General features: G+C 44.2%; 1 protein-coding gene across 1 annotated transcript in view; it reads left to right on the top strand.

Annotated features, from left to right (window-relative positions):
- Positions 1-21,572, top strand: part of lrp2b (low density lipoprotein receptor-related protein 2b) — a 132,495-nt gene that overhangs the window by 1,506 nt on the left and 109,417 nt on the right. The window contains exons 2-14 of the mRNA XM_056296766.1: positions 1,020-1,130; positions 3,070-3,192; positions 3,910-4,026; positions 5,739-5,849; positions 7,388-7,504; positions 8,622-8,738; positions 9,217-9,360; positions 11,346-11,462; positions 13,135-13,263; positions 16,606-16,775; positions 17,090-17,313; positions 18,096-18,302; positions 19,154-19,356. Of these exons, the coding sequence (XP_056152741.1) occupies positions 1,020-1,130; positions 3,070-3,192; positions 3,910-4,026; positions 5,739-5,849; positions 7,388-7,504; positions 8,622-8,738; positions 9,217-9,360; positions 11,346-11,462; positions 13,135-13,263; positions 16,606-16,775; positions 17,090-17,313; positions 18,096-18,302; positions 19,154-19,356 (1,890 nt within the window). The remainder of the gene's footprint in view (positions 1-1,019; positions 1,131-3,069; positions 3,193-3,909; positions 4,027-5,738; positions 5,850-7,387; positions 7,505-8,621; positions 8,739-9,216; positions 9,361-11,345; positions 11,463-13,134; positions 13,264-16,605; positions 16,776-17,089; positions 17,314-18,095; positions 18,303-19,153; positions 19,357-21,572) is intronic.

Here is a 21,572-nt window from a genome sequence, read left to right as displayed (position 1 = left end):
TGATTTAATTAAACTAAGGCACATATTTCCAAAGCAATATTCTAATGTGATTTGCTTCCTGCCTCTCAAGTACAGCATTGCTTTATTTTATTAGAATTATTATATATAATATATATTAAAATATATATAAAATATAACATATATTTATATTATCATATATTTATTTATCTATTAGAAATAAAGTTGATTTAATTAAACTAAGGCACTTATTTCCAAAGCAATATTCTAATGTGATTTGCCTCCTTCCTCTCCAGCACAGTATGGCTTTATTGTCTGAAATGTCCAGATACAGAATATTAAATGTTGAATATTGAAATTAAAAGTCACAGCAGTTGCAGTGGGAATAGTGTGCATGACCTGTAGGTCTTCTCTGACTTCTGCTGACGGGGGTGTTTTGCAAAGCGTCTGCTGCTCATCCGTCAAGGTCACGGGATGTCCACCTGGAGGTTTAACTGTTGGTAAAAAGCTCGTGTCATGCGCTGTAAAGTTCAACTGTGTAGCACCAGTAGCTCATAAACATGGTAACTCATTTGTCCAAGAAACAATAAAACACATGATTCCAATTACGGATTTAAGTGACAATGCAAATGTGTTACGCCAACGTAGCAAAAACTCAAGGATGTCGTTAAAAGCATGTTATCATCACCCGTTAGATGTCATTTACCTAGCTGATTTACCTGTCTGTCTGCCTGTCTCACTGTCTGTCTGTCTGTCTATCGCTCTGTCTGTCCATCCATCCATCCATCTATCCATCTATCTATCTATCTATCCATCCATCCATCCATCCATCCATCCATCCATCCGTGTGTGTGTGTGTCTGCCTGTCTATTGTGTGTGTGTGTCTGTCTGTCTATTGTGTGTGTGTGTGTGTCTGTCTGTGTGTACATGCGTGCGTGCGTTCGTTCGTGCATGTTTGTGTGCGCGCACGTGCGTGTGTATGTGTGCGTGCGTGCGTGCGTGCATATTTGCTTGTGCGTGCGTGTGTGTGTGTGTGTGTGTGTGTGTGTGTGTGTGTGTAGGAGCTTGTGATGACGGGGAGTTTCAGTGCTCCAGTGGTCAGTGTATCAGCGCAGACTGGAGGTGTGACGGTACCGCGGACTGCAGGGATGACTCTGATGAGCTCAACTGCCGTGAGTGTCACAACCTCCGCGCACCTTTCCAGACATGGCACACAAGCTTGCCATCCAAAGGCCTTTTTTCTTTTATCAATTTATTTGCATTCTCAAGTTTCCCAGTACTTCACAGCATCCAGTATCGCCCCCCAAATGTAGTCTAGATTGTAAATGGGTTTCTTGAAATTGGTCAAAATGACACAAGGCTGACCACGCTAGGCTTTAGTTTGTGTAGGGCGTATTCGACTGACGTCATCAAGGTTCGCCGCGGCCATATTGTTGACATGGCTACGACCATAGATACTGCAGCTGTCAACGACAAGTGGCAGCCTATACCAGTGGTTCTCAACCTTTTTGGGGTCCTGGACCCCCTACGTATTGTTGATCTACCCTGAGGACCCCTCCACCTGATCTTGGGGGAGGGGGGTTGCAATTTGATAGAAACAGTAGAAACTGCATTTTAAATTGCATTATAGCATTTATTCACCCTTTGGGGCAAAAATAAGAGCTTTCAGTTGTAACTTAGATATAGTTAACAAAACAGAATTCTTATGCAGTAACTTTCAGATATATGTAACTAAACAGAATATGTATTCAGTAACTTTCAGATATATGTAACAAAACAGAATATGTATTTAGTAACTTTCAGATATATGTAACAAAACAGAATATGTATTCAGTAACTTTCAGATATATGTAACAAAACAGAATATGTATTCAGTAACTTTCAGATATATGTAACAACACAGAATATGTATTTAGTAACTTTCAGATATATGTAACAAAACAGAATATGTATTCAGTAACTTTCAGATATATGTAACAAAACAGAATATGTATTCAGTAACTTTCAGATATATGTAACAAAACAGAATATGTATTCAGTAACTTTCAGACATATGTAACAAAACAGAATATGTATTCAGTAACTTTCAGATATATGTAACAAAACAGAATATGTATTCAGTAACTTTCAGACATATGTAACAAAACAGAATATGTATTCAGTAACTTTCAGATATATGTAACAACACAGAATATGTATTCAGTAACTTTCAGATATATGTAACAACACAGAATATGTATTCAGTAACTTTCAGATATATGTAACAACACAGAATATGTATTCAGTAACTTTCAGATATATGTAACAAAACAGAATTTTTATGCAGTAACTTTTAACAATGCAAACGGGAGCGAGATCTCTTATTAAAATACAATAAATTACACTTGTGAAACAGATGTAATTAGAGAAAAAAGTCCTGTTACCCTTTATAGTTTAGGTAGATAAAGGTCTCAGTCACATTTGAGTAAAATAATCCTATTTCTATAAATGTCATAGGATCTTTTTTTAAAGATATTTTATTTTCACGGACCCCTTGCAATTACACCACGGACCCATTTGATCTACAGGGTGGCAACAGGGGTGGCAGCTGCCACCTCGGGGACACAGTCTTGCCACCCCATTTATAAATCAGATAATATGTTTTTAAAGTATATTTTATGTACATGCATGGTGAAGGTCAATGAGACCCGCACCAAACTCATCTGAAACAGAAGTCGCCGATTTAGAACCCCCCCTCCCCCCTCACAGGCGCGGATCTACAGGGTGGCAAGGGGGGGGGCAGCTGCCACCTCTGGGACACAGTCTTGCCACCCCTTTGCCACCCCAGGAAACAATCTCTAGATCCACCACTGGCTACAGTATTGGGATTCTAGAACTCATTCAGAAATGTCGGAAGGAAGTCGAGCGATGTAGGCAGCAGAAACCAAACTGTACAAAGAGTGAATGGCTCAAAATGGAACAAACATAAATAGCTCCGATGTCGATAGTGACGGTACAAGGTGAGATAAAGCTTTCATGTTAGCTGCTTCTTCTTCTTTTTTTTTAAATTGGTGTCCAAATCAGTGGTGGAATGATTGTGGAAAAACTCTGACTCGTGTCTTTGTGTGGCAGCGCCTGCATCCTGCAGCTCGCAGCAGTTCAGGTGCGTGACGAGTGGGGAGTGCATTTCCTCCGGTTTTGTCTGCGATGGGGAAGAGGACTGCGTCGACGGCTCAGACGAACAGAGAACCTGCGGTATGGAGCACCCTTTATTAATCTTATTATCTCTTTTTTTAATAAACTGCAACCCGGCGCAACACGGGGCTCGCCGGTTGGAATCCCCGTGTTACTTCCGGCTTGGTCGGGCGTCCCAATGACCGTGTCTGCGGGTGGGAAGCCGGATGTGGGTATGTGTCCTGGTCACTGCACTAGCGCCTCCTCTGGTCAGTCGGGGCCCCTTTTTTGGAGGGGGGGGCGCGATTCTCCCACGCGCTACTTCCCCCTGGTGAAACTCCTCACTGTCAGGTGAAAAGAAGCGGCCGGTGACTCCACATGTATCGGAGGAGGCTTGTGGTAGTCTGCAGCCCCCCCCCCGGATCGGCAGAGGGGGAGGAGCAGCAGCGACCAGGACGGAGAAAAGAAAAGAAAAGAAAGAAACTGCAACCCTGAAGTCGTCAGTGCAGTTATTTGGCGATTTTTGCAGCAAGTCGTTGCGGAGCATTAATACCTGACCACGTGCTAAAAATGTCCTTCTATAGTGTGAATGATTTTTTAATACATCACAATACTTTTGCCATAGGAGAACGGGGGTGGGGGGGGGGGTTCACAATCACGAAGGAATTGTTTTTTGTAGTTGCTTGCCACACGTCTTTTCCTTTTCGTTTGGATTTTTAAGGTCACCGGTACACGCGCACGCGCACGCAGTGTGTTGTGTCTAACTAACGCTGAAGCTCTTGTGTGTTCCTGGTTCAGGAGGCCGGACCTGCAGCCCGGGCCAGTTCACCTGCCACGAGGGCCAGTGCGTCCCCAACAAATACCAATGTGACCACGTGCAGGACTGTCTGGACAGCTCGGATGAGGCGAACTGCAGTAGGACGGAGTTTAATCTATACTTTTGACATAGCGGCGTTGTGGATTTCTAGTTACACTTGTTGACTTTATTTCAGTTTATCGAACCTTGCGTCCTTTGGAAAAGCATCGCGAGCACACAGTAGCAGAAATCGTTCTCACACCGCTATGACGCCGCTTTGTTGGTTAAGTAGATTTCCATTTAATATTGTAACCGGTTACTTTCTTGCCCGGTGCGGGATTCGATACGACGTGTACTGCACCACAAGGCGACATCACTAACCGCTCGGCTAAAGGGTCAGACCCGTTAGCTAGGGGCTAACGTGTCTTATTAGTAGTTTACAGTCGTCACCCTCTCCCGGAAGCGCGCCCTCGCGCTTTGTTCTTCCCGCGCTCCGAAGAGACTTCTGAGGATCTGCACACTTCCGGATCCCACCGCTGCCACCAATGTAACCGGTTATTTTCTTGCCCGGTGCGGGATTCGATACGGGGTGTACTGCACCACAAGGCGACATCACTAACCGCTCGGCTAAAGGGTCAGACCCGTTAGCTAGGGGCTAACGTGTCTTATTAGTAGTTTACAGAAGTGTTGTTTTGTACTTCTGATATCTAATGAGTACATACGTTAATACTGTAACGACCACGGATGTGTAGACTCGCTAGTCCTTGGCTAACGGGTCGGACCCTTTAGTCGATTGGTTAGCGCCGTCACCTGTGGTGCGGGGGACCCGGGTTCGCGTCCCAGCTGCGGCAGTTCCCGACTGCCCCCCGAATTCGCTACATTGGTGTCAGAAATAGGATAGTGAGACCATCGGAAGCGCGTGCGCCCACAGGCGTGAGGGAGCTGGTACCCTGTAACAGGGGGGTAGTGTTGTTTTGTACTTCTGATATCTAACTTTAGGTGCGTACACAAGTTAATACTGTAACGGCCATGGATGTGTAGACTCGCTAGCCCTTGGCTAACGGGTCAGACCCTTTAGTCGACTGGTTAACGTAGTCTCCCGTGGTGTGGGACACTCGGGTTCGCGTCCCGGCTGCTGCACCCCGAATTCACTACAGTATTTTGGAATAAGTAGTGTTACTAAAACTGTCAGTTGTGGTCTCTTCTTTTTTTTTAAAGTCATGCACATGTGCATGCAAAACAGCATTGGTGTTTTAGAAAACATGTGACAACAAAATGAGTAGCTGTGAATGCAAACCATTACTCTCAGTGAATACTCTAAGAAATATGACCGTTTTGGATTTTCAAAGTTTAATAACGTTGTGCAAAGAGACCTGCCGCTCCCCGAATGCTCCTAAAATTGCATATATTTGCGTTAAAAATGAGTTTTTGATCAATTTCAAAAAAGAAAAAAGTTATGATACTATCTACCTAAAATGACCCTAAGCGGTCAAAATAACAACGTTAGCCAAGGACTAACGTGTCTACTTATCCATGCACGTTACACTACCCCGCTCCTTCGGGAAGCGTGTCCGCGCGAATCTCACTTCTGACGCCAATGTAGCGAATTCCGGGGGGGGGGGGGGCGCAACCGCAGGAACCGCCACAGCCGGGACGCGAACCCGTATCTCCCGCACTGCGGGCGACATAGCTAAGTTTGTGGCGATGGTTCCCGGACTGCCCCCCCGAATTCGCTACAATATATTTGCTTTTGTGCATATATATTGTAAGTCTACACGCTTTTCTGATTCTGATTTTACTTTTGATTTTTTTATTTATTTATTTTGTTCAGACTACCCAAGATGCACTGAGAAGACTTGCGCCAATGGAGCGTGCTACAACAATTCTCAACACTGCAATGGGCTGCAAGACTGCCGAGACGGTTCAGACGAATCAAACTGCAGTGAGTAGAAATGACGCAGATGGCAGAGGGTCAACAACCACAAAAGGAGGCAAAATAAATAAATGGTAGATGGACCGCATGTATATAGCGCTTTTCTAGTCTACATCCACCCATTCACATTCATACACTGATGGAGGAGGCTGCCACGGAAGGCGCCAACCTGCTCCTTAGGAGCAGTTAAGGGTTCGGTGTCTTGCTCACGAACACTTTGACACACTGTCCACAGGAGGCGGGGATCGAACCAGTGACCTTCTGGTTACTAGATGACCAGCTCTACCTACTGATCCATACCCCCCTTCAAAGAAGGAAGAAATAAGAAAGATGAACTGAATAGAACCACAGTGAGCTAGTCATCACGAATGCAATGGTTCTCTAGTGGCCTTGGCAAGGAGACACAGCAAAAACCAATGGCTGATGAAGCTGTCACGTATATTTTGACTCACACTCCAGAACGGATGCTGCTGTGTTACAATCATGTGTTGTTGATGACTTTATTGCATGAAGGCCTCGGTCAAAGATCAGATTAGATAAAAGTCAAGTGTACGAAGCTGGAATGGGCAGCTGTTAATGCGTCGAAATCATCTAGCGGCTTGTTCAGCTAACCATTTGTCTGCCATACACAGCCACGTGTCCTCCAACCTTTAGGTTAAGCAGTGGCTGGCAGGTAGTAGTGTGTGTGTGTGTGTGTATATTTTTTTTTTGGGGGGGGGGGGATTTTGATGGACTGGAGGTCTGTCCAGGGTGTCTCCCTGCCTGCCACCCAATGACTGCTGGGATAGGCTCCAGCATCCCCACGACCCTGAGAGCAGGATAAGTGGTTTGGATAATGGGTGAATGGATGGATATTGCATGCACATCTGCTTCTTCAGTGGTGACCTCAGCCTTTGCACCTGTCATTCTTTTATGTATCGCGACGGTTCTCAACTCCAGTCCTCGGGACCCCCTCAGTACTGCTGATTTTACACTCTGCCAGGCAGACACGAGGAGATTTGCATTCAGCTAGGTGTAAAAGCGGCCCTGATTAGCTGTCTAGAATTCCTGACACAACAGCAGGTAATGGGAATTAAGTACCGGGAAGAAAAGAAATCCAGCAGTACTACAGGCCCACAAGGGCCAGAGTGGACACTCAGCAGTATACATGTACAAATCTAAACAATGTTTGTACAGCAAGTAGTATCACCATCAGCATTACTTGTTCGAATCATAGTCGTCTAATTTCTGACACTTGATAATCTGGTATGGTGTGGTTCCTCTGGTGAAGAACATGCACGTAATTGATGTGTCTGATGCAGTTACCAGACGATGACCCAGGTATGCACAACGACACTCCCAACATTGGGAAGACTACCAGACTGATAAGCCAGATTCTTTCCCTGCATGCTATTTATGATGCAAGTCAGGCATCTAACAGGTGAAGGATGCAGGTTGTGGTACTTCGACTACAGGGTTGATTTGGTAGGGCTCTCCGTCAGCCCAGCTGACCCATTTTTTAAGGCTGCATGGAAGTAATATCCCTACTTTGTTGGGTTTTTTTTCAGCAACTCACAACTGCCCCCTTCATCAGTACGAATGTACAAATGGATACTGCATCCCGTTGTCCTTTGTGTGTGACCACTGGGACGACTGTGGGGACAACAGTGATGAGCAGGGCTGCGGTAAGGACAACCCCGACTGTACGCACACTTACCCAAAACGTGAAATGTGCACGACTAGGTTGAGCCTTCGTTGCGTCGTCACATCCCTTCGCACTCCTTCACAAGTTTGAATTCTTTATGAGACAGTACAAGCCTGTTTCCTGCTATAAGCAATCATCAGCTGTCAAAAATTCAAAAATTGATTTCCTGAATGTCTCACCTCTCCCTTCCCCATTGGACGTCGTGCACGTGATGTGCACGATAAGGCAGCAGATGGTAGGTAGGTCCTTTCCTCGAGGACCCTAATTGACAGCTGATGATCGCTTATGGCAGGAAACAGGCTTGTACTGTCTCATAAAGAATTTACTTGACTCACTGGATTATGTTGCTCCTTATTTGCTGAGCACTTCCCCTGCCGTTGAATGTTTCTTTCAACAAAATTATACATACACATAGTATATATATATATATATATATATAATGTTAGATGTATTATATAATTTATATATATATATATGTATATATATGCAATTTTATATATATTATATAGTTTTATATATATGTATGTATATATATATGTATAATTTTATATATATTATATAATTTTTTATATATATATGTATATATACGCAATTTTATATATATTATATAGTTTTATATATATATGTATATATATATGTATAATTTTATATGTATTATATAATTTTATACAAATATATGTATATATATGCAATTTTATACATATTATATAGTTTTATATATATATGTATATATGCATAATTTTATATATGTTATATAATTTTATATATATATGTATATATATATGTATACTTTTATATGTATTATATAATTTTATATATGTATATATATAAATGTATATATATATATACAATTTTATATATATATATATTATATAGTTTTATATATATTTATATATATCTATGTATAATTTTATTTATATATATATATATTGTGAAGTTCATTCTATCTCTAATAGCTTGGTATAGTCTAAGGTGACATTTGTGGTATCAAGGTGCGATCTGCCCACATTATGTTTTAACATCTTTCGAAGTGCTGTAGGAACAAAGAAGTATGCAGTGGAGGAAGAGTAAGGTCGTTGCTGTCCGCTTGTCTTTAGAGTACCGGAGCTGCAGTGGGAACGAGTTCGCCTGCTCCAGTGGCCGTTGTATCCCGCAGCGCTGGGTGTGTGACCAGTACAACGACTGCGGGGACTACAGTGATGAGAAAGGATGTGGTGAGGAGCGGCAAAACATGAACCAAAACAAAATAAATAAGGAAGTCGTAGTTATTTTGATAATTTTTCAAATCATCTTTGCAAATTACAGCTATTTGAATGTCTTTCTACTTCTTCCTCTTCTTATGTGTTATTATTATTATTATTGTTTATTATTAATGTTGTTATTATTATTATTGTTATTATGGTTATTGTTATCATTATTGCTGTTATTATTGTTATTATTATTATTATTATTATATACTCCTATAATAAACTCAAAACATTGCATTCCTCTCTGTAATCATGGGAAAAAAAATTGTGCACACAATAGTACCCATAAAAAACAGTCTAAATTCCCTAAAACAATGCGCTTAGAAAAAGTGAATACCAGCAACTACCTTCAAAACTTGCCCATGTTCTGATCATTGCCACCCTGTATTGGAAAACCCATGTCCATGAAACCCGTTTCCCTCTCTTGTTGCTGTACTCTCCTCAGATAGTAACTCCCGAGACTGTTACCCTGGTGAGTGGGGATGTCCGGGCTCGTCGGTGTGTATACCAGTGGGCAAAGTATGTGACGGTAAACCAGACTGTCCCGGTGGCATCGATGAAGCCAACTCTACAGCACAGCTGACCTGCAGTGAGTTGCACAGTAGGCTCAGGAGGCCCACAGCACAACACAGTAAAGGAACCCCCAAGTTATTGGAAAGCACGAAGGGTAGATGAGGCTGCTTTGGAGATAACTGTTAGAAGGGGTATCTTGCCTTGAAAATTCCCTGATGGGGATAATCAAATTGGATTGAATGGAATTACAATGAACTGAACTGAACTGAACTGGACTGGACTGTTTGATCCCTTCCCTATGTGTGCTAGAGTTTGCATATTCTCTCTGTGTTTCTTTGGGTTTCCTCCCACTACACAGTCCAAAGACATGCATGTGAATTGGAGTCTCATAGGTGTGAACAGTGTATGAGTCAGTGGCGGCTGGTGCTAATAAATTTTTTGGGGGGGGCACAATTTACCTTGGTGCAGCACACCTGACAGCTGCTTTAATGTCCACAGTGTCACAGAGTTATTAAGGAGGACGATGTAGCCCATACATTTTATCAGGGTCGGTAGACGGTGGATGATTGACAGTCGAGACGAGGCATCATGGTGGGTGTGAACATGATTGACAGCCACGAGAATTGTCCAGTCACATTAGATCAGAAACCATTAAACAATACCAAGTCACTGCCAATAAAAGTGGTGGGTGTATGGGGCGCACAGAACTGCGCCCCCTGGAAAAGCTGAAGAAACCAATCAGACCAATCAGGTCACCTGCTCGCCACAAGTTTGAGGGCTTACACGAGGTATCGTTTAGCCAGCACCCTTCACCCAGGAAGTATATGTATTCAGACAGAAATCAACCCTCAAACTTGATCAAATTTAATCAAATTTGATGGGTTTTATCCCTGCTTGTGTGTGTGTGGATTTTACACATGATCCTTTTTATCCACATGGGTTTTTCTGAGCGCTCCGACTTCCATCCACTATCCAAAGTCTTGCGTTGCCCATGAGATTCGCCTATAGATAAAAATGGGGTGTTAGTGACTGTGCTGACCCAGTAACGCGCTGGGTCAAGACTTAAATAGTGCAACCGCTGTCAAGTAGTTGGCGAGAATGGTCCCAGCCCTGCCTCATTGCCCCGATATTGAGGTAAGCAGGCTTGAACATTGTAGGAACTAATGAAAAGATGAACTGGGCTGAATTGAGTGTCACGTTGGCTTGAGAAATGTAGGCACGTGTGCCATAGTAAGCTGCAGATTTACAGGGTTTCCATAGGGCAGTAAAGTTAGGTACTATGGTCCAAGCATTCCTACTGCACTTAACAGTTTCCTTTGACTCAGCTGATACCCGCCGATTTTACAAGCCCAGCAGTCATCTTCCTTATCACTTTGCAGTCCACGTGTTTGGTTTGAGATTAACTTCAGCATACGGCAGCAGCTTCCTAAAGAGAGTTGCTGTTGGCTTACAGAGTCTATTTGAACAAAGTCGGTATAATTAAGATTTACTTCAAACCTTTAGTGATGGCCGTAGGGCAGCACGGTGGCGCAGTGGTTAGGGCAGCCACCTCCTAGTAAGAAGGTCCTGGGTTCGAGCCTTGGGGATCGTCCCGGGTTGTCCTCTGGGTGGAGTTTGCATGTTTTCCGCGTGAGTTTCCTCCGGGTGCTCCGGTTTCCTCCCACAGTCCAAAGACATGTAGGTCAGATGAACCGGCTGTGTCAGCTCTGTGATGGACTGGCGGCCTGTCCAGGGTGTCTCCCTGCCTGCTGCCCAATGACTGCTGGGATAGGCTCCAGCATCCCGCGACCCCAATTGGGCTTGGATAATGGATGGATGGATTGCCTTTAGTGATGAATTATGGCAATGATAATGAGGATGGTGACAACCAACAGTAGTGAAGAGGGGTTAATGACAGTGCACGTCGTCTGCAGACCTTCAGCTGGCAGTAACGACAAGGCACAGTAAAAATGGCAATGAACAGTTCTAGACAAGGCATCGTCTAAGATGGTTCCTTGAAATATGCTGTATAACCTTTATACGAGACTTCAACGTTGGGCATGACATGTTTTTGGATTTTAGGTTTGGACCAGTGTGCTGCCCTGAGCTGCGAGTTCCTCTGCCACGCGAGCCCGCAGGGCGGGGCGTGCTACTGCCCCGATGGCTTCGTTGTAGCCAATGACAGCCGCTCGTGCGTAGGTGAGTTCTGACAATTTCTTCTCGGAGTCTTTCTGATGGGAAAATGAGCTGCATCGCTTCTACTTCTTGAAGGGTTGCCGTTGAAGCCGGACACCAACGCAATTTGGAATCGTTGACCGGACGCTCATCATGGTGATATTTTTGTGAAGAATAATATTTGGCTTTATAGTAACGTAAATCAGATGCCCTGCCAATATAATATTGCATATATTAAACCAGTGGTTCTCAACCTTTTTGGGGTCCTGGACCCCCTGCGTATTTTTGATCTACCCCGAGGACCCCTCCACCTGATCTTGGGGGAGGGGGGTTGCAATTTGATAGAAACAGTAGAAACTGCAATTTAAATTGCATTATAGCATTTATTCACTCTTTGGGGCAAAAATAAAAGCTTTCAGTTGTAACTTAGATATAGTTAACAAAACAGAATTCTTATGCAGTAACTTTCAGATATATGTAACAAAACAGAATTCTTATGCAGTAACTTTCAGATATATGTAACAACACAGAATATGTATTCAGTAACTTTCAGATATATGTAACAAAACAGGATTTTTATGCAGTAACTTTCAGATATATGTAACAACAGGATTTTTATGCAGTAACTTTTAACAATGCAAACGGGAGCGAGATCTCTTATTAAAATACAATAAATTACACTTGTGAAACATGTAATTAGAGAAAAAACTCCTGTTACCCTTTATAGTTTAGGTAGATAAAGGTCTCAGTCACATTTGAGTAAAATAATCCTATTTCTATAAATGTCATAGGATCTTTTTTTAAAGATATTTTATTTTCACGGACCCCTTGCAATTACACCACGGACCACTAAGGGTCCGCGGACCCCCGGTTGAGAAACACTATATTAAACCACCTGCCAGCCGAAATCTTCAAGTCAGTTAGATAAATCGTGCTTAGATAATATTCATGTATTTGGATGTGAGGTAACATTTGCGGTTGACGATATATTTACGATACTCTCACGTCAGCCCACCTGTTCTTGTTGGGTTGTTGGGATTCTTCTGCATGTTAAACCACCCGTAAAAGACAACTGTCACCAGGGAAAACCTACAATCTGGGTGTCCGGGTGGCGTAACGGTCTATTCTGTTGCCTACCAACACGGGAATCGCCGGTTCGAATCCCCTTGTTGCCTCCGGCTTGGTCGGGCGTCCCTACAGACACAACTGGCCATGTCTGCGGGCGGGAAGCCGGATGTGGGTATGTGTCCTGGTCGCTGCACTAGCGCCTGTCATATGGGCACCTGTTCGGGGGGGAGGGGGAACTGGGGGGAATAGCGGGATCCTCCCACCCGAAACTCCTCACTGTTAGGTGAAAGGAAGCGGCTGGTGACTCCACATGTATCGGAGGAGGCATGTGGTAGTCTGCAGCCCTCTCTGGATCGGCAGAGGGGGTGGAGCAGACTAGACACAATTAGGGAGAGAAAAAAAGGGGGGATCTTCATTGCAACTAATTATTCTGAATAACAAGAAAAACTTAACTGTTTTTATTACTGTTTTTCACCTCTTTACCATTCAAATTTGTCTCTTCCAAAATAATACTTAAGAATATTTCATGCATAGAGTACATTTTGTCAGGTTGCTTATGTGCTCATCGCATTACATGTCATTTGCTGCCCGGATATGTAAAATAAGGACTGTTAAATTTATTGCCTAGACTACAATGACTGTGCCATCTGGGGCATCTGTGACCAGCTTTGTGAGGATCGTCCCGGGACACACCGCTGTAGCTGTGCTGATGGTTACTTCTTGGAGCAGGGTCACATCTGCAGGGCCAACGTGTCAGGTACGGAACAGCATGTGATGTCATGATACACTGTAGGTGTTAAAAGCATTAACTCCCAAACCAGTGTTACACTAGAGGTAAGACTAACACATGACCATACCATGACACAACCTCTCATAAAAGATTGTGATGGAGGGGGTTGTTGACCAGATGCCATGAGTTAGCCTAATTAACTCAGGGCAGATTAATTAGCAAGCACCCCTAGTGAAGAAACACCAGAGACTTGGGGATAGAGACAATCTTGTTGGTTTTATCTGTTTTTATTCTTCAGTATCTTTTTAAAATACGGCCTATTGAACCCTCAGTGACCGTCGTTGTCTGCATCTCTGTGACTGAGAACCCTGGCTGTGGAAGTACCTTGCCACAGAGATCATCGGCTTCTACAGCTTTAACACCTCCTAGAGAGCCAATACCAAAAAAAGGAAAATTACTGAAAACCTAAGACATTATACCAAAATATTATTTATTATTGCAGTGTCAATTATATTATTATTATTATTTTATGTATTATCCGCTTCATGAAATATCAAACTATTCTACATTTCTGTACATGCAAAGAGTTATGGTTTTGTTTCTCCTGTCTCTATCCTCGGGTGATTTCACTTCATCAGTATTTCAGTTTTCTCGTGACACCTTCTATAGTTGATCAGGTGCGATCTGAGCCAGATAGCTGAACTACTGCTTGCCTACCTTCTGCCACAGCCATCGTAACACCTTTTTGTGTCATAGCCTGTCTTTAATGCTGGCCCTTATTGCCCTTCATCATCTGTTCGCTCCAAATAAACCGTCTTGGGAATTCTCCTCACCTCGACTTACATGCCTTCTGAATTCATTAATCCACAAGTAGCTGACATTTGAGCAGTTTCTTTGTCTTACAGGATTACAGGATGTGAGTTTTCAATGAATCCTTCCCACCCTATCTGATCTTGTTTCGACCAAACCATTACTGCTGTCCTCCATGTGCCTGGAGAAGAGCTCCCCTCTTGGGCATTACCCCAGCTTGTCCATTTGATGAAGTTAATTCTCAGATGTTCTGTGGTTACTGCCCCCACATTGTCTTTGTTGTTTGCTCTGAACTTCACTTCATTGGCTGCACTTGTAGCTGACCATCTCTCGCCTTTGCAGACCTCCATACCAGGAGCTCCAACCTTGTCATTGTGGCAGTCATGTAGGAAAAGGGCTCATCCTACATTGGTTACTGACATTTTTTGGCAAGGCCTCTGAAAGGAATTTGTAGTTTGCTACGTGACCTTTGTAACTACTGCCTCAACTGTTTTTATAGGGAGCTTGTAAACCAAGAGGACCTGAGGCATCTTGGTCCCATGTTGGTAAAACCAGGCTTGTACTTCCCTGGGAGGCTACTCTTTCTCATCCTCTGAATCAACTCTTCAGTTTGCTCCATTACCCTCACTGACACGTGTAGTTTCTTTTAGTGTGTCATCAAACCCATTTTCCTAGTTGCCTGATTGATTTTTCTTTTGAATTTTCTGAGTCTTAGTGTTTCCTCTTCACTCACCCTGAATCCAGTGTTGTCATTCACCTTTATTTTCTTTATGGCCGGACCCTGGGATTTTCCGGGCTTGAAAGACATCCTGGCCCACTTGACAAGCGTTTTCATCTCCTCTGGGACCCATGTCTAAAGTTCTTGTACTCTCACTACTTTACAATGTGTTGGAATCAAAGAATCCCACTGCTTTCCTGCTTTCCTTGAGCTATCTGGCATATCACCCCTTTTCCATATGACTGTCGGTAGTGCTAGTCTTCTACTGAGTTTGTGGCAGTTCCTGTACACCTCAGTTTGGTCAAGGAATATATCCTGCCATTTTGGATGATGTGTCTCACTTCTGCAACTCTTGGTTTCCCCATCTCAAACTCATAGCTCTGGATAGTTTTGGCGTGTATCACACCCTCTCCTGGACTTTCCTTTCTAAATGGCTCACTTATGATGGTCTCCTACCTTCTTTGAAAGTTGCAACATACTGCTTTTTCTCCCCACCTGCCGCCCAATGACTGCTGGAATAGGCTCCAGCATTCCGGCGACCCTGAAAGCAGGATAAGCGGTTAAGATAATGGATGGATGGATGGATGGAGTTTTACTTCCCCTCCTCCTCAGCTTTGCGATAAGGCCATCTCAGCTACCAGACAGTTTACTGTTGTCTCTTTGATTCCATGCTGTCTGTTACTTGGCCATAATTCAAAAGCTTCTCTGCTCAAGCTGGCCACAATTGCTGTTACCAGATCTAGCTTCCTTTGTACTCCTCAGATGAGTGCGTTTTTCAAGGAAAGTAAAGAAAGGTATCAAATTGTTCTCACTAGTTTGTTGCGTCAGCTCTAGGCCACTGCACCGTATGCCTCATTTCGGTCAGCCTATCTTTCCGCGGTGTTTAATTATCAATTATCTTCACAAGTTTACAGCCACCTCAACCACCTCCTAAGGCTTTTAGTCTAGTATATGATAAGATATGATATGATAAGATATGATATGATATGACTAATAAATTTGTTCACCTGTCAAACACCAAAAGAGTACATGAAACCCTCAAAGCTTACAAGGTATGCCTATCCATAATGCTGCAGTTGTATATGAGTCAAGTCACTCTATTTACAAAGCAATTTTGACAACAACTAACACTGTCCAAATGTCTGTCTATTCATTTATAACTTAACTTATAGCCATGTATATAAAACAGACAACAGAATACAAACAGGCATCAAAGACGTATGAAATTGGTTCTCGGATGGTGCAGGAGACTCATGGTGCGAGACTCCAGAATTTGAAATTTGAGATTTGAACCCCAGCATTACTTGCCGCTCAAATGGGCGTCGCAGACAACACAATTTCCAGTGCTCCTGGGGGGAAAACGGTCTAGGTTAATGTGTCCTGTAGATGTGAAGCAACTCCTGCAAAGTGAGCCGCACCAGCCTCTACAAGTCTCTACATTAATTACATTCCCTCAGAGAATCCTGCAGCTAGCAGGTGAAAAGAAGCGGTAACGGAGGACAAACTCTGTCAGCTACACCTTCCCACCCTAGGGATTGTGCCATGGTGGTGGAATAGGGAAGTGGACATGCCAAACGAAGAAAAATATATGTTAAATTATAAAAATAAGCAAAAAGGAAAGCCAGGGGGACTCAAAAGTAAGTGAGTAAAAGCTGATTTTTAGGCATGACTTAAGCACTTCCACAGTAGGTGACTTTCTATTAGGAAGGGAAAGGCTGTTTGAGATAGAAGCATTTTAAACAGGTTCAGTCATGGTGTAAAATGTATGTTTTGCAAGCATTAAAGATTTAGCGTCTCATAGAATCAAATAATTTACATGTTTGCTACTTCTTTTTTTCCAGCCGGAATGCCACAGCTCATCTTCACCAACGGGGGCGATGTGATGATGGCTGACACACACGGGCGCTTTGTCAGAACTCTGGTGCCATCCCAGGGAAGAGGTTTCTCTGTAGGGGTGGCGTACCACTGGCTCAGTCAGACAGTTTTCTGGTCTGACACCAATACCCAGAAGGTCAGTCCCACAAATTATCCGGCAATAACACTTTTATTTTTGATGCCTTTGAAACCAAGACCAGCAAATCTTAATCTACTCTGCACAGCGAGTATGCTCCTTTTTATTGCTGCTGCAAAAACACACTCACATTCAGTGTGAAGTAACCTTCCTTCATCTATTTTAGTGTGGTTCCTTTCGGTCCCTGTGCAGCTTCCTAAGAGCATTTGTCTGCTGTGCACCTTGCCTAGGGGCTTCAGAACAAACTCACTTTCCTGCATAGATTTAAAGTAAAAAAAAATGTAGGTCAATTAGCCTGATCCCTCTGTCCTCAGGTATACTCTGCCAACTATGATGGAGGTGAAATTAAGGAGGTCCTGACTGCTGCAGTCCACAGTGTTCAAAACATCGCCGTTGACTGGATCAACTTCAAACTCTACATCCTGGAGGCCCGGGTGGAGCGAATTGATATGTGCGACTTCGATGGGGGGAATCGGGTCACACTAGTAGCTGAGAACCTGCAGACCCCTCATGGGTTAGCCCTGGACCCTACGGTGGGGTGAGCGATTCACTTTAAACCCTTACTCTTGAACGGAGAAAAGGAGCCATCTGCAATGCTGACCGTGCACAGAAAGACTGCATTAGTACCGGTCCTCTTATCGGTAGTTCTTATTTAAGCTATTTGCAAGCTGATGGTTTTGTAATTAGTAATGTCATGTTACTCTTTAACTTGGGATGCACAGATATTGTTTTTATAAGCCTTATAACAACAATAATAAGTAGTAGTTTTCCTTGCGGTAACAAATCAAGGGGCGTCTGGGTGGCGTGGCAGTCTATTCCGTTGCCTACCAACACTGGGACCACCAGTTCGAATCCCCGTGTTACCTCCAGCTTGGTCGGGCATCCCTACAGACACAATTGGCCGTGTCTGTGGGTGGGAAGCCGGATGTGGGTATGTGTCCTCGTCGCTGAACTAGTACCTCCTCTGGTTGGCCGGGGTGCCTGTTGGGGGGGGGGGATAGCGTGATACTCCCAGGCGCTATGTCCCCCTGGCGAAACTCCTCACTGTCAGGTGAAAAGAAGCAGCTGGGGACTCCACATGTATCGGAGGAGGCATATGGTAGTTCTGCAGCCCTTCCCAGATCGGCAGAGGGGGTGGAGCAGAGATCGGGACAGCTCGGAAGGGTGGGGTAATTGGCCAGATACAATGAACAAATCAGGGCTTCCCCACAGCTCTCAGGCTCTTACGTTTACAAGAACCAGTCCTCACGAGAGCTTGTTGAAAATATCATCTCGTGATTCCCACTAATATCACTATTATTTTGTTCGATGTTGTTGCAGGTACATGTTCTTTACCGACATGGGCTCTCTCGGCGAGCAGATGAAGCTGGAGCGAGCGTACATGGACGGCAGTAACCGCATAGAACTGGTTAAGAGCAGGCTTGGCATTCCGACAGGCATTACCCTGGACATAGTTACCCGGAGGGTTTACTGGTCTGACAGCCATTTTGACATGGTGGAGACAGTCACCTACACTGGCCTTGACAGGTAAAACGTTCCTGCTAAACATTTTGCTCAGGGTGCTCATATTTTGGCAAGACCCTTGTACAACATTTTAGTGGGTATATCAAAGTTACCCAGTCATTTAAAACGTTTTGTGGTCTTGAAAACAACATAGAGGGCGTCCGGGTAGCACAGCGGTCTATCTGTTGCCCACCAACACGGGGATCGCCGGTTCGAATCCCCGTGTTACCTCCGGCTTGGTCAGGCATCCATACAGACACAATTGGCCTGTGTCTGCGAGTGGGAAGCCGAATGTGGGTATGTGTCCTGGTCGCTGCACTACCGCCTCCTCTGGTCAGTCAGGGTGCCTGTTCGGGGAGGAGGGAGAAGTGGGGGGAATAGCGTGATCCACCCACGTGCTGCGTCCCCCTGGTGAAACTCCTCGCTGTCAGGTGAAAAGAAGCGGCTGGCGACTCCGCATGTATCGGAGGAGGCAGCCCTCCCTGGATCGGCAGAGGGGGTGGAGCAGCGACCGGGGCGGCTCGGAAGAGTGGGGTAATTGGCCAAGTACAGTTGGGGAGTAAAAGGGGGAAATTTTTCAATAAAGAAAACGACATTGAATACATATATGATGATCAGTCATGCCTTGTTGATCATGCTCTAACACAGGGGTGTCAAACTCCAGGCCTCGAGGGCCGCAGTGTCTGCAGGTATCTGTTGCAACCGTGCACTACACCACCTGATTAAACTAGTTCCTTTCCCTCCTTGATCCAGGAGGTGAGCTAATTAGCTAAATCGGGTGGTGTAGTGCACGGTTGCAGCAGATACCTGCAGACACCGCGGCCCTCGAGGCCTGGAGTTTGACACCCCTGCTCTAACACATTGTTGCTCCACAGAAAAACAGTGCTCTATGGCGGAACCCAGGTCCCACACCCATTTGGAATCGGTGTGTTCGAGAACCACGTGTTCTTCACTGACTGGACCAAAATGGGCGTGGTGCGCACTAATCGTTTTAATGGGAGCAACCCATCACTCCTGTACCGCACAGCGAAGCGGCCCGGACATATTGTCATCTCGCACCCTGTGCTGCAACCTGTTGGTATGAAGTTAGCCTCACAATCGACTTTCCACCAGATAGCTTTAATGAGTCCTGAATAGGCCTCAGTTTTAGAAGGACTGCAGTCTGGTTACTCTGGAAAATCACACAAGGTTTAAGTGACTCAAACTGAGGGGCTAAGGATGGGAGATGTTGATTACTATAGTGTGTATTTACCTGTTTCTCACTGTGGGAAAGTTAAGGCCGCTGAGACTGAAATTGGGATCAAGGGCTTTATATTGTAAAACAATCTAATCGCTCTATATTGGCGTAGAGGTTAAGATCCCCAAGATTGGCAACGCTACTCCTGCTGGCCTAAAAGTAACTCCATGGGCTCTAGTTTCCGGGTCATAGCGCAGTCAATGGTGCTAGCGCTAGTTCAGGGCACAAGGTGTAGCCAATACTGTTTTGCTAATTTCGGGACATGCTGGGCTTGGTGGTAATCGGGTGCAGCAAAGGCACAGTTCTTGGATTAGAAGGAACAAATTGTCAGTGGATGGGACTGTCTTCAGTTCCGGCCAATCAAATCGGCTCCTCTCATTCCCTTTAAAAGCAGCGTGCTCTCCTTCATGGCGAACGGCCAGTTTCGTAATGGACGAAGGAAGTCCAGACAGAAGACAGGAAAGCTTCTCCCAGCAGGAATCTGGTGTCCTTGTTCAGGTGGTGCAGAGTCGCCAAGTGCGCATACAACAGATGTAGTGAATTAAGGGGACAGCCGAGAACCGCCGCAGCCGGGACGCGAACCCGGGTCACCCGCACCATGGGTGGTTACGTTAACCAGTCGACTAAAGGGTCCGACCCGTTAGCCAAGGGCTAGCGAGTCTAGTCATGCGTGGTCGTCACACACACTAACACCAATTCCAACGTGATGTGAGACAACACACAAACATGATTATTTGACAAGCTACCGTTTAACGTGTCTTCGTTCTCACCATCGTCTTTCTCTCTTTCCTGCACATTCTATGAACACAGCAGGAGACCTTAAATAGATGTGATCTCGGATCAATTAGCCTCGGCAATCAGTTCGTTCTTTCTGGCTGAACGAGGTTAATTAAAATATTGAAATCCTGTCACCATGTTGTTTTCCAATGATGCACATGGACTGTTTTCTGTCGGGAGACAAAGATACACGTGCAGATCTTTTATTTTGTGATTAAAAAGCAATATCTACTACTACTACTACTACTAATACGACTAGTACTACTACTATTACTACTACTACCACCACCACCACTACTACTACTACTACTACTACTAATACGACTAGTACTACTACTATTACTACTACTACCACCACCACTACTACTACTACTATTACTACTACTACCACCACTACTACTACTACTACTACTACTAATACGACTAGTACTACTACTATTACTACTACTACTACTATTATGACTACTACTATTACTACTACCACCACTACTGCTACTACTACTACTACTACTACGACTACTACTACTACTATTACTACTACTACCACCACTACTATTACTACTACTACCACCACTACTGCTACTACTACTACTACTACTATTACGAGTACTGCCACTAATATTACTACTACTACCACCACCACCACTACTACTACTAATACTACTACTACTATTACGACTACTACTACTACTACTATTACTACTACTACCACCACTACTACTACTACTACTAATACGACTAGTACTACTACTATTACTACTACTACTACTATTATGACTACTACTATTACTACTACCACCACTACTGCTACTACTACTACTACTACTATTACTACTACTACTGTTACGACTACTACTATTACTACTACTAATACAACTACTACTACTACTACCACCACTACTATTACTGCTACTACCACCACCACTACTACTACTACTACTACTACTACTACTTTCAGCTGCCCCCGTTAGGGGGCGCCACAGCGGATCATGTGTTTCCATCTCTTCCTGTACTCTGCATCTTCCTCTGTCACACCAGCCACCTGCATGTCCTCCCTCACCACATCCATAAACCTCCTCTTTGGCCTTCCTCTTCTCCTCTTCCCTGGCAGCTCCATATTCAGCATCCTTCTCCCAGTATACCCAGCATCTCTCCTCCACACATGTCCACACCATCTCAATCTCGTCTCTCTTGCTTTGTCTCCAAACCGTCCAACCTGAGCTGTCCCTCTAATATACTCCTTCCTAGTCCTGTCCTTCATCATCACTCCCAAAATAGGC

This window comes from Lampris incognitus, chromosome 17, assembly GCF_029633865.1.
Source record: "Lampris incognitus isolate fLamInc1 chromosome 17, fLamInc1.hap2, whole genome shotgun sequence".
NCBI lineage: Eukaryota > Metazoa > Chordata > Actinopteri > Lampriformes > Lampridae > Lampris > Lampris incognitus.
This window is presented reverse-complemented; position numbering and strand designations above follow the sequence as displayed.